Raw genomic sequence first — 14,148 nt, 5'->3', positions numbered from 1 at the left:
AATTGGTGCATAATCAATATAATCAATCATAATCAGGTGCGGTGATTTTATAATAATCAAAATCAATAGGCTAATTACGATTACGTTGATTATATGCATCCCTGCCCCTCACCAAATGCCAATTGTGACTTTTGACTTATTCTTGCTAGTAACATCGGTGATCGATTGCTGAGTCACCTTGTCGACAACAGAAGCTGGCATTCCAAGCCTAACTTCGGAATCCTCGGTATTGATACCCCTAATAGTCTGGTTCAGCTTGATCGCTTGAAGTTGCTCTGCTGTTTGACCGCTTTGTTCAACAAATATCTTCAGTACACTCTCTTCCTCATCAAGCTCATCGACAACTCCGCTATCCTCAGAGTCATCTAATGTCTTCAAGCTTGCCGAGATCACCTCTCGCTTCTGCTCAGCCTGACGTTTCCAATCGTCAATCTTTTGCTTGAGGGCGGACATCTCAGCGCCTCGCTCGGCCTCAGATTTGTGGACTAGTTTCCTGGTTGGACGTTTAGCGCATCGCTTCAAGACGAGAAATTTCGCCGTACAGTGTCAAGATGCCTATGGCCATGTCCAACATCCTCGCTGTGGACCAGAGCCTAGCCCTGTTCTTTTCGATCTGCGCACTATGCAGCTTGAACTTCAGCTTGCCGATAAAGTTGTCCACGCCGTCTTTAGTCCACCTAGTCAGCTGCCTGATGAATTTGTCACAAGCGCTGCCACAGTCATTCATGCCTTGAGTGACGCCTGTGGCTCTGACTTCTTTCAGTGTATTTTTATCGGCTTTGGATAAGAACTCCAAGCTGGATAAATTGTTTTGTAGATAGGAAATCTCGACCCAGATCTGCGGCAAGTTCTCGCGGGCGTCCTGTAAGTCCTGGAAGAAGTCATAGAGGCCTTTGATACCTCGCAGTGCGAAGTCAGTAATTCCGATGACTCCAGCAGCCACTTCAAGTCCGGACATGATTCGCTGACAGAAAATAAATTCTGCTTGACTTGATGAAAAGACGGCCTCGACTTCCACGATGAATTCTTGCTACGCAGACTGTGGAAAGTGATGTCCACGTTTGAGACGTTGACAAGTTTTCGACCAAACCGAAGAGAAGACAGCTGGTGAAAGAGGCAACGAGCTGTATTTGAGGGCTGAGGAGCCCCGCTTCAGCTAAGGCGATGCTGAGAGGTTGCGACAAATCATCGCGAACCTGCTTGACGCTGCCGTTTCTGTAAACCTGACAAACCATCCTAGTGACTACAACACCATTTCGGACCGAAGTGAGAACAACAGTTTGTTGTAAAAACACCCCAAGTTCTCCAAGCCAGCGAAACGGGACGATAGCACTAGCGCCTGATGTCCAGCCAACCGTCACCCCGCCAAGAACATACGCCGTTGTCGCCGGAGCCTATATCAGGAATCACTCAACACATCAGCGATGTGTCCATCAACAACGATTCGCAGGCCGCGGTGGGTATTTTCTACGGACCAGTTAACATCGGGAGCAGCCAAAGTCAGTTGTTTCGCGCTAGCTATGGCCGCGAAACAACAAGAAGCTAATCGGCAGCCCAGACCTGAACAGAGTGCTCAACTCCCTGCCTACCGCTAAGGACGCGCCGTTCAGCACACGCAAGCGGGAGCACGAACAAACCTGTCTCCCCGGAACCCGTACCGATCTCCTCCGCGACATATACAATTGGGTCGATGGCGAATCCCCACAAAGCATCTTCTGGCTGAGTGGTATGGCCGGCACTGGCAAGTCTGCAATAGCCCAAACAGTGGCCGCCACCTACTCCGCAAAGGAAGCCCTCGGAGCCAGTTTCTTCTTCTCGCGGGGCGGTGGAGATGTTGGACATGCTGAAAAATTCGTTACAAGCGTTGCATTCCAGCTTGCGAACACCGTACCAGCTCTAAAGCTTAAGATTTGCGATGCCATATCTAAGCGCAGCGATATAGCAACCCAGTCTCTCCGCGATCAATGGCACGATCTCGTTCTTGATCCGTTGTCGAACCTTGACGGAAAAGATTGCCAATCGAGATATGTCCTCGTCATTGATGCGCTCGATGAATGTGAAGACCAGCAGGACATTCAGATTATTCTACAACTTCTAGCTGAAGTTCGATTGCTGAAGATTGTCCAGCTACGAGTGTTTCTGACGAGCAGACCTGAGGTTCAGATTCGGTACGATTTCAAGCAAATACATAAAGACGAACACCAAGACTTTGTGCTTCATGAAATCGAGCAGTCGATTGTAGATCACGATATCTCTGTTTTCCTAAGAGAAAAACTCGGACTTATCAGACGAAAATATCAGCTCCACGCTGACTGGCCGGAGGAGAGAGCAATCACAGTTCTAGTTCAGAACTCCCATGGTCTCTTCATCTGGGCTGCAACAGCTTGTCGATTCATCGAACAAGGCGGCGAGCTTGCGGAACGCCGTCTGTCTCTTCTCATACGGCCAGCCAACAGCGCGCTTGAACCGGAACGCAAGCTTGACGAGATATACACCACCGTTCTTACCAACTCTATCCAAGGAGAATACGACGGAGAAGAAACTAGAGAGTTGCGCAAGCTATTCCGCCAGGTTGTTGGACCTATTATAATTTCACAAGAGCCTTTATCCGTGTCAAGTCTGGCAAAGCTACTTGGGAAAGATGTCGAGACTTTGAAACGGACCTTATCTAACTTACATTCTGTCCTTCATGTGCCAGAGAGCGAATTAAGTATTGTTCGGTTACTCCACCCATCGTTCCGCGACTTTCTCCTTGATCAGGGCAGATGCTTGGATCCTCAATTTTGCATCGATGAGAAACTGGTCCATCGCGAGATGTATACAAACTGTCTTCAAGTAATGTCACAGCAGCTACGGCGCGATATCTGCAATCTACGACGTCCAGGGGCCTACACAACCGAGCTGAGCAGGAGCGAAGTGGATAGACATATTCAACCTCCTGTCCAGTATGCATGCCGGTTCTGGGTCTACCATTACAATCAAAGCGACGTAGACATTGATGGCTATTGCAATGTTGAAAAGTTCCTCCGAATACACTTTCTTCATTGGCTTGAAGCGCTGGCACTGTTAGGCTGTGCTTCTGACGCGGTCGTTATGGTTCATATACTGGATTCGGGATTCTTGGTAAGAAACATTATTTCCGCAGCAACTATAATAAGCTGACCTGTAAGAATAAGCGAAATGGGCGACTTCAGAAGCCAACAAGGCTTCGTGGCAAGCTAAAATCGATATTTGCATTTAGCGATGCACCTGAGATCGAGAGACTTTCAGAAAATCCCGAGGAAGCAGCACGGTCAAGTTTGCAAGCGCTAATACATGATGCGGTACACTTTGTTCTCACTTTTCAACCGGTTCTAGAGGTGGCACCGCTACAAATCTACTCCGCCGGTCTAATATTTGCTCCAAATACCAGCATTATCAGGAAGAATTTTTCGGATAACATACCAGATTGGGTCTCATACGTGTCCGGGGTGTTAGAAAATTGGAGCCCGCACTTGCAGACGCTCAAGGGCCATTCGAAGTGGGTCAGCGCCGTGGATTTCTCTCCGGACGGCAAGACGCTGGCGTCGGCATCGTGGGACGGGACGGTCAAGCTATGGGACGCCGGGTCAGGGAAGCCGCTGCAGACGCTCAAGGGCCATTCGGACNGGGTCAACGNCGTGGCCTTCTCTCCGAACGGCAAGACGCTGGCGTCGGCATCGTNGGACNGGACGGTCAAGCTATGGGACGCCGGGTCAGGGAAGCCGCTGCAGACGCTCAAGGGCCATTCGGACTGGGTCAACGTCGTGGCCTTCTCTCCGAACGGCAAGACGCTGGCGTCGGCATCGTCGGACAGGACGGTCAAGCTATGGGACGCCGGGTCAGGGAAGCCGCTGCAGACGCTCAAGGGCCATTCGAACTCGGTCAACGCCGTGGCCTTCTCTCCGGACGGCAAGACACTGGCATCGGCATCGATGGACGGGACGGTCAAGCCATGGGACGCCGGGTCAGGGAAGCCGCTGCAGACGCTCAGGGTTACATCTGTTGCCTACAGTCTTTCTTTCACCGACGATGGGTCAAGTCTCCTAACTGACCACGGATTGTTACCCATAGGTCCTTCTAGTGGCCTAGCTCCCTCCCACCCAAGTTCTCCGCAATCCATCCTCGTCGAGGAGCAATGGGTCCTTCAAAATGGCGAGAGATTGCTTTGGTTGCCCTCCGAGTATCGGCCAGACCGAGTTACTGTTCATGGTGGTAGAGTCGGATTTGGATACCTTTCTGGTCGAGTGTTCGTCATGGAATTCACCATCTGAATTGTTTCAAGCCTCCTCCCTACCCACCTCCGTTGCAGATGATGTATTTATATACTGCTGAATAGCGTGAGTGGCGACAGCTGATTAGTAATGTTTGGTTAGAAATGTAAAGGCTTTGAAACCAAGTTGTGCCTTAACGCGATAGCAATCAACGTGATCAAAGCCGTGTTTGGTGCTGCCATTGAAGGTGTTTGAAAAGTATGGCCTTTCCCAAACCACCTCCTGTTACCTGTAACTGCTATGTAACGGTGGCGTCAAGGTGTACAGTAGCGGGGCTGAGGGATATGGTATGATATTGGTATGATATTTAACAGCAGGCTAAGTAGATCCGGACGGGATCGATTATCTTCTAGAATGTTCACGCGGCCCTAACCGTAAATTTTGGTGTGCTTGGGCGGAAGCCAATTTCGCTAGTCACTGTAACGAGAGGATGGCCCTCCCGAATAGCGGGAATCCACTCAATGTGACGCGTTGTCTGAACTGTGCCGCTTAATCCGCAACAGGCGCTGCCAAGACGCAAATGCTTGTAAGCTTTGTAGGGCTGAGGATTTTGTATCAAACCCACCGCAAGCTGCACTGAAGATCCCAGCAAACCTCTGCAATGTTCGAATTCTCGAGACACGAAACTCCATCGTCGAAGTGCTACTTCACGCATAGTGTACTGCCCAATTATGCCGAGCATGATCGGCCTCCGACAAAGAAGAAACCCTTCTCAACTTTTCTGTCGCAACCGTTTGCGCATACGGTAAAGGAGCTTATACCCGCATGTTCGGATGGAACAATCGCTAATGTGGAGCTCTAGCTAGACCTGATACTTCCTAGTGAAATCTATGAACTTATTCGGCATGAATTAGACAGCGATGTCGGAACGGTACACTATGCTCGAGTCTACATGTCCCTTAAGGAGATACTCGCCGGCGACTTCTTCAACGAATATATCAAGAAGGGTATGCAGTTATGATATAGGTATTGCAGTAAATATCGGGCTGAGGATATAATAGGAAATATCTTAATGCTTTCAGAGGGTCGGCGAGGCGTAGATAATGTGTTTTCATTATACGAGGGTACCCCGCCATTGATAATTCTACCGTTGGCGATCTAGGGCTAATATCTTGGAAGGCATACTGAAACTCGAGCTGGACCGACCAACATATGAGCGGTGTGGACTTGTGGGGAAACCTATACCAGATGGAGGCAGGAAACATGCAAAAGCACGATATGGTTAGCTTCACAAAATCCTACTTGCAAATGAGTTTCACTTAACAACTCATTAGCTATAGAGTATAACCTCCGCTTACCCTCAATGCTTCATGGCAAACGCGGCTTCGAGCGCCTAGTCTGGGCTTGCAAGAATGTGCTGAACAATTCCCTCACCTGGCTCTTCCACGACTTTCAACCTCCCAGCAGTGAGACCGGTACGAATCATGTCGCCCAACCCTCCCTCAATCACACTAACGTGGTGTAGAAACTCCTATAGCAAAACATTGCCCTATGCTTAAATCCATCCGCCCCACCATAACTAATCTTCCGAACACCCTCGTCCCTACCATAACCTCAGTGTCCGACATGTACGACGCTGACGCCGCAGCCGACCTCCTCGAATGGCTCGGCCTCGTCTCCCTAGATTCGCCGCGCATCCGTGCAGACGACTCCATCGACCCGTACCTGAGCCGCTACCAAGTGCCTGAGTTGAGCGAAAGCGGTCCTGTTGCGCGTAATCTGGTGAAGATGCAATGGTACGGTTTCATTCCACCAACCTTCGTCAGGGACGTGTATATGTGTGCTAGGAAGGTGGTGGGAGAAGAGTGGTTCGCGGTGAATGTTAGCTGCTTCCACGGACAGGCGTACTCGGTTCTGAACTATGGGGTCAATGATACGCTGTCTTGGGAGTATAGCTGAACTGCGTCTAACGAGATAGAAGAATCCGAGCCGAGTAGAAAACTCACCACTATTAAAGCACTGAAGCGTCCTAGGATATATTACTCCCACCAGACATTTATAGATTCCAGGAAATCGCTATGCACGCCTTTCAGTGTTCTGCGTACAGACCACTGGAGAAATCCCAATAACCTAAGCTGGACACTTTATGTCTAAGAACTCGTTTAGAGTTCAGCATGCTAGAAAATGAGTCATGTGCTCTGAACGGCGCGATTTCGGACACGATTTCAGGCTCAAGAATGCGGTATGTTGATACATGGCCTCGAGGGATCCTCCGATTCCTTTTCCAGACTAGGGACTATGCAGCATATTGAAATTCAATGGTTACCGCGACCATTATCTCTGCAAGCTCGAAAGTGAAGAATTGGATACTATATACTTCTAATCTAGCTTTATTTTACTCTCCTCCACTGCGTCTCATTATTCTAGTCTATACAAGATCACATATTACCAACACTCGAACTCCTCATCACGTCACAATGCCACCCAATTGCACAACCGTGCGCCAAACCCTCATGCGGCTAGAATACAATCCAAGAAGAGAGAACGAAGGATTCTAAAGCCCGAAATCCGTCTGCTCATAAGCATGCGGCCCATTCCACCACGAGTTCCAAGACACGCAGCCGTTGTTATAGATGGAGACGTCGCCGATCGCGGATTTGATCTCAGTCTTGCGTTCGAGGAATTCCATGATGAGACCTTGTGAGGCGCGCCAGGCCTAGAAATAATTGGTGTCAGCTACCATCTTTTCAATACGCTTTCTTGTAGCTGAGGAACTTATGATATGGCAATGCATGAACTAAGCGCCCGGGTTGTCTGCTGGGAATGCGAGGGTCAGGTAGCCGCCGGCGGGCAGAGTAGCGATGTCACGGTGTGTCGGGTTGAGGCCGGTGGTAGTGCCATCCCAGACGTCGTCACCTCTGCCGACGATATAAAAGCCATGGCCATGCAGGTGGATGGAGCGGGGAAGCTTGATGATGCTGGTGGTTTGGATCCACTAGTAGTACCACTGTTATAAAGAGATTAATGAGGTGTTGATGGAGGCAGAGCGGAGAGGAGAAGGATAAACTTACACCTTTCGCTTCTGGCATTTCAAAGATATTACTCTTATTTGCGTAAGCAGTATCGCCACCCAGTGCATACTGCAGTGTAGGTTTACCCTAGTTAACTTGCATATCCGTACCATTGATAAGCCATTTGAAGAGGTTGTTCTGGGAGGAATCGATGTTGAAGTTAAGAGTAATTTCCTTAAGGGTGCTCTGGAGAGGGGCCGATGGGACGGTGTTGGAGACCAGGGAGTTAGGGTTGTCTCATCAACGTAGGACGTTTTAAGAGTCGCTCCAGCAGTAGTCGGCTCTGCATCTGATGCACCATCATAATGGAAAATTGCACCTACTTGAATGTTGCTGGACAAGATGGCGTTGTAACCACAATCCATACCAACGCCAATACAGAACCAATAGTTATCGGCCGTCTGACTGGCGTTGACAATCACATCGTAACGCTGGCCTACCGAGTAGACAGTTAGCTCTGATATAAAACACCCATTGTTATTCATTTGGAGAAGAATAAATACGTGATAGTCCTAGCATACTAATATTGATGGCTACCTAGTCAGTGACATAAGGCTCGATTGGGATTAAGTCAGAAGTGATGACATTAAATGGGTGGCCGTCCTTCACAGCATGTTAGCAAGGCTTCACGCAAAAGAGCTAATAACCCACAAGTGTGACATGTAAAAACTAGTCGACGCTCGTATTGATTAGTCGAATACGATATTTCTTTCCCTTTATAACAGTCATCTTAAAAGCTACCTCCGCCATTATCATTCTTCATGGTGCCATTGACTAGAACGTTATCGGCTGTCGGTGGCCCCGTGAATGAGTGCCGGGCACGTTCGTTGAGCATGAATGCTGGTTCATAGTACTAGTCCGTTGTTGGTAAGGTACCAAGGTCGTAGTCATCGCCATAGCAGGTCCGTTGATGATAATCGTTCCGGCAACGCCATCCCCACATTGCGCGCTGTGATGAGGGCAATACCACGTTGTTCCAAACTACGTGCATTTAAAGGTGTACGTCTAGCTCTGACCCGGTGCAATGGGGCCTGGAAAAGGGTATTAGTCGGTACCCTTATAGTATGGGCTAAGGATTTACTTGTATTCGGTGACCCCGTTCACGCCGTTATACTAGCATAAGTTCAATTGTCAAATTCCGTGCCAGTGATACTTATTCCGTTGTCTTATAGCGAATTTTTAACGATAGCAGCGAAAGTATCTCCTAGTCTGTTATACTAGATAAGCATAGAGCTCCCACAGCTCTATCCTAAAGAAGTTCTTAAATACCTGCAATAACAGTAGGTCTAGGATATTTCCGGTTAATTAGTATAGCGAGCCGTGTACCATTACCGTTAGTCAGCGGTAGTACTAGTAATCTCCGAATTATATTATCTTAGTAAGCGACTTAGACGGCAAACGAGACAGTAAATCTCACTAGTACTTAACTAGTATAGCTTTATATAAAACCTATGCTAGCTTTATTTAACCCCTGCTAGTATAAATTAACCCTTATAGTTATAAGCGCTGTCTCGTTTGCCGTCTAAGGGCCTTTAGTGTAAAAATATAGGGGGGTTGACTTATTAATTGAACGCGACGCTACTATAAAGTAATATATCTCCACCAGTTAACTAGTTAACCACTTTAAAAGGTAATCGATTATATTTTAAGGGCTACTTTATTTATCTATGTACTTATTTATATATTTTAGCTAATATAAAGTTCTAAAATTATAGGTTAAATTTTTTTAACTCGTCTTGTTGGGTCGACTTTGCAAATCCTCTCTTAATACCTTAAAGTAAGCGGTATTACTAATAATAACGTGGGAACTTGCGCTATAACCCCTTAACTCCTCTAGCCTCTTTAACTTCTTTAGCCTCTGCGACTCTTCTAGCCTTTATAACTCCTCGCTATACCTAGCTATATACTACCCGAATAAAATATATACTAACCTTAACTATCTTACAGCTCTAAAGGCTTATATTAAATGGCTTTAAACCCTAGAATATTAAATATTAGATAGAAATGCTTACCTATACTATATACTAACTCCTTAGGGGAAAGAATCCCTATACTTAGTAGGTTAGGGTACTTCGCTAACTAGTTTATAAAATAGGGGATACTATACTTATTACAAAAACTGGCTTTAGTAAAAGTATTATATTCTATACTTTCTTAGTCTTAACCGGCTAGATTATAATATAGCTTATCCTATTAAGTAAGCTAGGGGAGGAATAGGTTAAGTTAATTCGTTAGTACCCTAATATAAACCTATGTTTAATATTAGTGGATATAAAATTCTAGAACCCTTAACTGCTTAAGGATATTAAGAATAGTATATATACCTATATACTACTTAGGCCTAAATAAGCTATATCTCCTAAATTCTAAAAGATCCTATAGGATCTATTCTTCTAGTGTTAAATTAGACTAGTAGCTATTAATAAGTATTATATACTTTACTAGTAAAAGGAGTTTTAGAGTAACTTTATCTTAATTTATAAGCTACGCCGGTCTCTCCTATTAAGTGTTATTTTCTTTAGCTGCTCTATAACTATAGATATTAGGACAGAGTAAGTAGTAAAAAATTATAGTAGGTTTTAGCTAGAGGGAACTAGCCTAGGTACGTTAGAGATTATCTGTATATCTATTAACCAACTAGATATCTTAATTTATATATTTTTAATACTAAAAGGAAAGATAACCTGCTATAAGCAGTTATAATTCTTACTTAACTAAGCAGTTAAGTCTTTAGACGGTGGCTTAACCCCTTAAAAAATCCTAAAAATAATTATATTTATTAACGGTAGAAGATATATTACGGTAGTCTCTTAGTACCTTAAGGAGTCTCTTATCTAAAAGGGCTACTTAGCGCGTCTTATAAACTAGATAGTTAGGATATATATATCTTATATAGTGAAGTATAATTAGGATAGGATATATAATATCTTCCGCAGCGAGTAGTCGGATATTCGGATTATAGTAGCTATAACTACTCTTAGAATAGGTATAGATATACTAGATATTAATAGGGTTGTCTAATAGAATTTCCTAATTATAAATAATGTTGGAGATCTATAGCGGAGGTTTAGTTGTATAGTAAGGGGTTGTAATAAAACTAGAGTAGCTATATTCTTTACGCTATATTAGGCGTTTAATTAGCTAGAATACTAGAAGGAGTTAATAGAAGAAGTTACTAGTTAAATAACGTCTAAGCTAAAACGTAGACGTAATATACTCTTACGTAATTACTGGGCGAGTTAGTTATAGCAATTATTTTCTTAGGGGAGTAGTCGCGAGTCCAATTTAGATTATAATGGTAACTTATTAGATTAGTACTATTATTTAAACCAGGAACTTAACGGTATAGCTACTAACTAGTTAACTGGTAAGAATAAAGTTTATCCCTAGATAAAGTAGGAGATTAAAAGTAGGGACTTTATAAGTAATTGCTGGAGGGCTATACTAAATAGTAACTGCTACTATAAATACCTATTTAAGTTTCTCTAGGAGGATAAATATAATCCTAAAATATAAACTCTAAAGGCACTATAAGAGAGTTGTTATAACAGTATAGGTTATAACCCTAATTTTCTTATTATAACCACTGCGCTAACTGCTCCTATCTCCCTTTAAAAACTAACCTTAGGCTTAAAGTAAGGTGTTACTCTCTAATAGCTGGTTAAATAGTATTAAGTATAAGCGGATAAGTTAATCCTAATAAAAGAGAGATTTACTCTAATACCTTCTTTATATTTCTTGCCTGGTTACTACTAGTAGGTAATTATATGCGCCTTTAATAAGGTTACCTTAGTTACTAATTTTTAATATAAACTATAGAAGATCTCTATAAGTATTTCCTATTAGATAAATAGAAGTATACTATATCTTAGGGAGAGTGGCTAGTTTAGTTCCTTTGCTAGAATATAGACAGTATACTAGCTAAGTAGTTAGAGTCTAAAAAACCTAAAAAAGTGGTATCTAGCACTAGTAACTTATTCCTTAGGATTAGTAGCGCTAGTAATAGTAAGCTTACGGCTAATAAATAAAGGGTATAGGTTATAGAAAGATGAACTAAGATTAATAATAAGACTACTTTACTAGTTGTATTATAGTAGAAGAAGCTTATAGAGAACTATATATGCTTATTTAGCTTAGTATTAAAATTCCCTTTCTTAATAATAGTGCTGTCTTTAGCTAGAGGAGTTACTCCATCTTCCCTTAACTAGTGTAGTATACTATCCCCTCTGCTATAGTATAACCAGTTACTAGGACAAGGTTGTAGTAGTTTATACTAGTTATAGTAGTAAGAAATTAAATATAAGTAGTTGTAGGAACTAGAATTATAGAGTAGTAAAAGCGTAGTGCTGGAGACTAAACTACTAATACTAAAGACTAAACTACTGTTACTAGAGACTTAACTAATAGTGCTAGAGACTTAACTAGTAGACTTATAGACTGCTTTGCTAACTAATAGTATAGAGCCTAGCCTAAAACTACTATAAGGTAAGAATGTGGATAGGGAGTCCAATAATAGAATAATGGGTATATTATATAGACAGAGACGAATCCTTAAGGGAAAAGGAGGAGTCTGTATGCGAGGTAGGAAGGGTTTTCCCTAGGTATATGTAGAGCACGTACCTTATAGGCGAGTCACCCCTAGGTTGCCCTAGGGTCGCCCGTACCTTATGGCTATATAACTATCTACTTAGGTTTTACCTAATAATGCCCCCCCCTTTAAAAAGGGTTGTCCCCGATCCTTTATATACTTAAGCCTTAATAAAACCCTATAAAAACCCTTAGTAAGGAAAAAATTTGGAGGGGAAAGAGCGTTTTAATTTTGTGTATAGAGAGACGGGTATATAGGCGCGGCGCGAAGATGTTAAGGAACTTTAACCGCCGGTTAAAGTTGTCTAATTGGTCAGATTTGCCTTGCTAAGACTCCCCCGCATTTAACCGAGCTAGTAGCGATTTTATATGCCCGGCATAGAAAATCCTAATTGGTCTATTTAACAGGTAGAGCCAGTGAAGCTTAATACCGCCGCCTAAATTTGGTAGACTAGAAATATTCCAAAAGCTTACTTATATAGGTAGGTCGCTGGTACCTTACGGGTCGGTTATAGGTTATTTATATGTAGCCAGATTTATAAATGGTAAGGCTATATACCTATTAAACCCGCTACTAACCCTGCTTTAGCCTTACGCTATACCGGCGTAGCGCCGTATATACTTTGCGGGTAGGTTATAGGTTACTTATATATAGCTAGGTTTAGGACGGTAAGGCTATATGCCTATTAAATCCGCCGCTAACCTATGCTTTAGCCTTACGCGTTATCTATATAGTATATATATGGAATAGTGTAAGTTATTAATATAGGTTACTACTAGCGGGTTACTAGTAGGTCGTGGACCTTAGTTAAATGGATCCTAGTTATAAATGGGCCTGTTCTCTAATATATAAGCAATCTGCTTAGCTAGTATAGAGTGACGGACTAGGTCTAGGAAGGGTGCTTTCTAAATTAAACTTTGTTACTGGTATACGCCGTGGCCTCGCCTATAAGTTACTAGCATCGCCGGGTTACGTTAGAGTGTGGCTTATATAGGATATTAATAAATTAAAACTTCACCCTGTATATACGCCGCAGTTCTTATAGTAATTATTGCTTGTTTTTTAATCCCTTAGGACGTCCTCTACTCCGCTTTAATGTAGGTTATATTTTAATAGCGGCGCTTACTTTTCGCCTGCGCTTTAGCTATAAGGCTAGGGTGTCCCACTTACGGTACTTATCTAGCAGTTATTAATAATTCTCGAGTTCTATCTCATATTTCTATTTATTATACTTATTTGGCCATTCTAGCCATTTAATAAGGTACTATAGTTGTCTAGCATAATCCTAGTAGGTGATAATTACTTCTACTTCCTAGCTGCCTTCCTTAAGCTCTTTTACTGCCGGGGGTTAAAACCTAGGGCGTGACCTATAAGGCTCTAGTAGGGAGATATAGAAGACTAGGTGGAGCTATACTATAGTAGGTGGGAGCTCTAGCTTATATATTTGCTGCCCTATACGCTCTAGAATCTAAAATGGTTCTATAAACTTATAGTTAAGCTTTTTATAAGGACGTTTTATATAGATATTCTTAGAGGAGAGTAGGACTTGTTTACTGACGGCGAAATACTTGGCTAGATGGTGACGATTATAGTATTTTACCTAAAGCTGTTAGGCGTGCATTATTGACGCCGCCGCTGCCTTATATGTGAGGCGTAGGCGTTATAAATGCGTCTCTGCAAGTTTGATATTTGTTGACTTAGACCCCTCCCCACCTTGCTAGGCGTCTTAGACGCCGTTTAGGACTCTATCTAGGACGTTTAGTAGCTAGCTATAGGCGAGCTTAATAGGGGAACGCTTTATTATGGTATAGACCTTAGAGTTATAGGTAAAGGCTGCTTTTTTAAGTAGGGAGGCCTAATTAAACTGTTCCTAGTTTGTAAATATGCATAGGTATACCTTAAGCTCCTGGTTCTGACGCTCCGTCTAACTATCTATCTATAGGTAAAATGTGGTGCTAAGTTTACGTTAAACGCGAAGATAGTAGTATATAGTGCTCTAGTACTCGCTTATAAATATACTACCCCTATTAGAGATAATATTATCTGGAGGCCCTGTTTATATAAAGACTTTAAATAAAAGTTCTGCGAGTTATATAGTATTAATTATCTTATATACTAGATAGTAGCGCACTAGCTTTATAAAACGGTCTATAAGGATAAGGATAGAGTTATACTCTACGCTATTAGGAGTCTTAGACTCTAGGAGATCCGTAATAAAGTTAAGTAAATAATATCGCTAGGCTCGGGTGGGGGCCTA

General features: G+C 43.2%; 4 protein-coding genes across 4 annotated transcripts; 2 read left to right on the top strand and 2 right to left on the bottom strand.

Moving 5' to 3' along the window:
* Positions 1-67: 67 nt before the first annotated feature.
* On the bottom strand, positions 68-1,177 carry K441DRAFT_655791 (uncharacterized protein). Its single transcript, XM_067647918.1, has one exon. It carries the CDS (start codon positions 956-958, stop codon positions 506-508), a length of 453 nt encoding a protein of 150 aa, XP_067507355.1. The 5' UTR covers positions 959-1,177; the 3' UTR covers positions 68-505.
* Positions 1,178-1,342: 165 nt separating this feature from the next.
* On the top strand, positions 1,343-4,292 carry K441DRAFT_685466 (uncharacterized protein; the record flags this gene model as incomplete). The annotated part of the gene is made up of 5 exons (XM_067651887.1): positions 1,343-1,499; positions 1,559-3,123; positions 3,282-3,323; positions 3,360-3,902; positions 3,936-4,292. The coding sequence occupies 5 exons, from the start codon at positions 1,343-1,345 to the stop codon at positions 4,290-4,292; spliced, it is 2,664 nt and encodes an 887-aa protein (XP_067507354.1).
* Positions 4,293-4,893: 601 nt separating this feature from the next.
* Positions 4,894-6,191, top strand: K441DRAFT_547698 (uncharacterized protein; the record flags this gene model as incomplete). Its single annotated transcript, XM_067642926.1, has 6 exons — positions 4,894-5,037; positions 5,095-5,239; positions 5,294-5,356; positions 5,412-5,513; positions 5,567-5,707; positions 5,758-6,191. 6 exons carry the CDS (start codon positions 4,894-4,896, stop codon positions 6,189-6,191), a joined length of 1,029 nt encoding a protein of 342 aa, XP_067507353.1.
* A 436-nt stretch (positions 6,192-6,627) lies between these two features.
* K441DRAFT_655785 (uncharacterized protein) lies at positions 6,628-8,051 on the bottom strand. Its single transcript, XM_067647917.1, has 3 exons — positions 7,955-8,051; positions 7,627-7,906; positions 6,628-6,948 (listed from the first exon to the last, which is right to left on the bottom strand). The coding sequence occupies exons 2-3, from the start codon at positions 7,786-7,788 to the stop codon at positions 6,787-6,789; spliced, it is 324 nt and encodes a 107-aa protein (XP_067507352.1). The 5' UTR covers positions 7,789-7,906; positions 7,955-8,051; the 3' UTR covers positions 6,628-6,786.
* Positions 8,052-14,148: the final 6,097 nt, after the last annotated feature.

This window comes from Cenococcum geophilum (assembly GCF_001692895.1).
Source record: "Cenococcum geophilum 1.58 unplaced genomic scaffold K441scaffold_9, whole genome shotgun sequence".
Lineage (NCBI taxonomy): Eukaryota > Fungi > Ascomycota > Dothideomycetes > Gloniales > Gloniaceae > Cenococcum > Cenococcum geophilum.
Note: the sequence above shows the minus strand (reverse complement) of the source record. Positions and strands in the feature narration are given on the sequence as shown.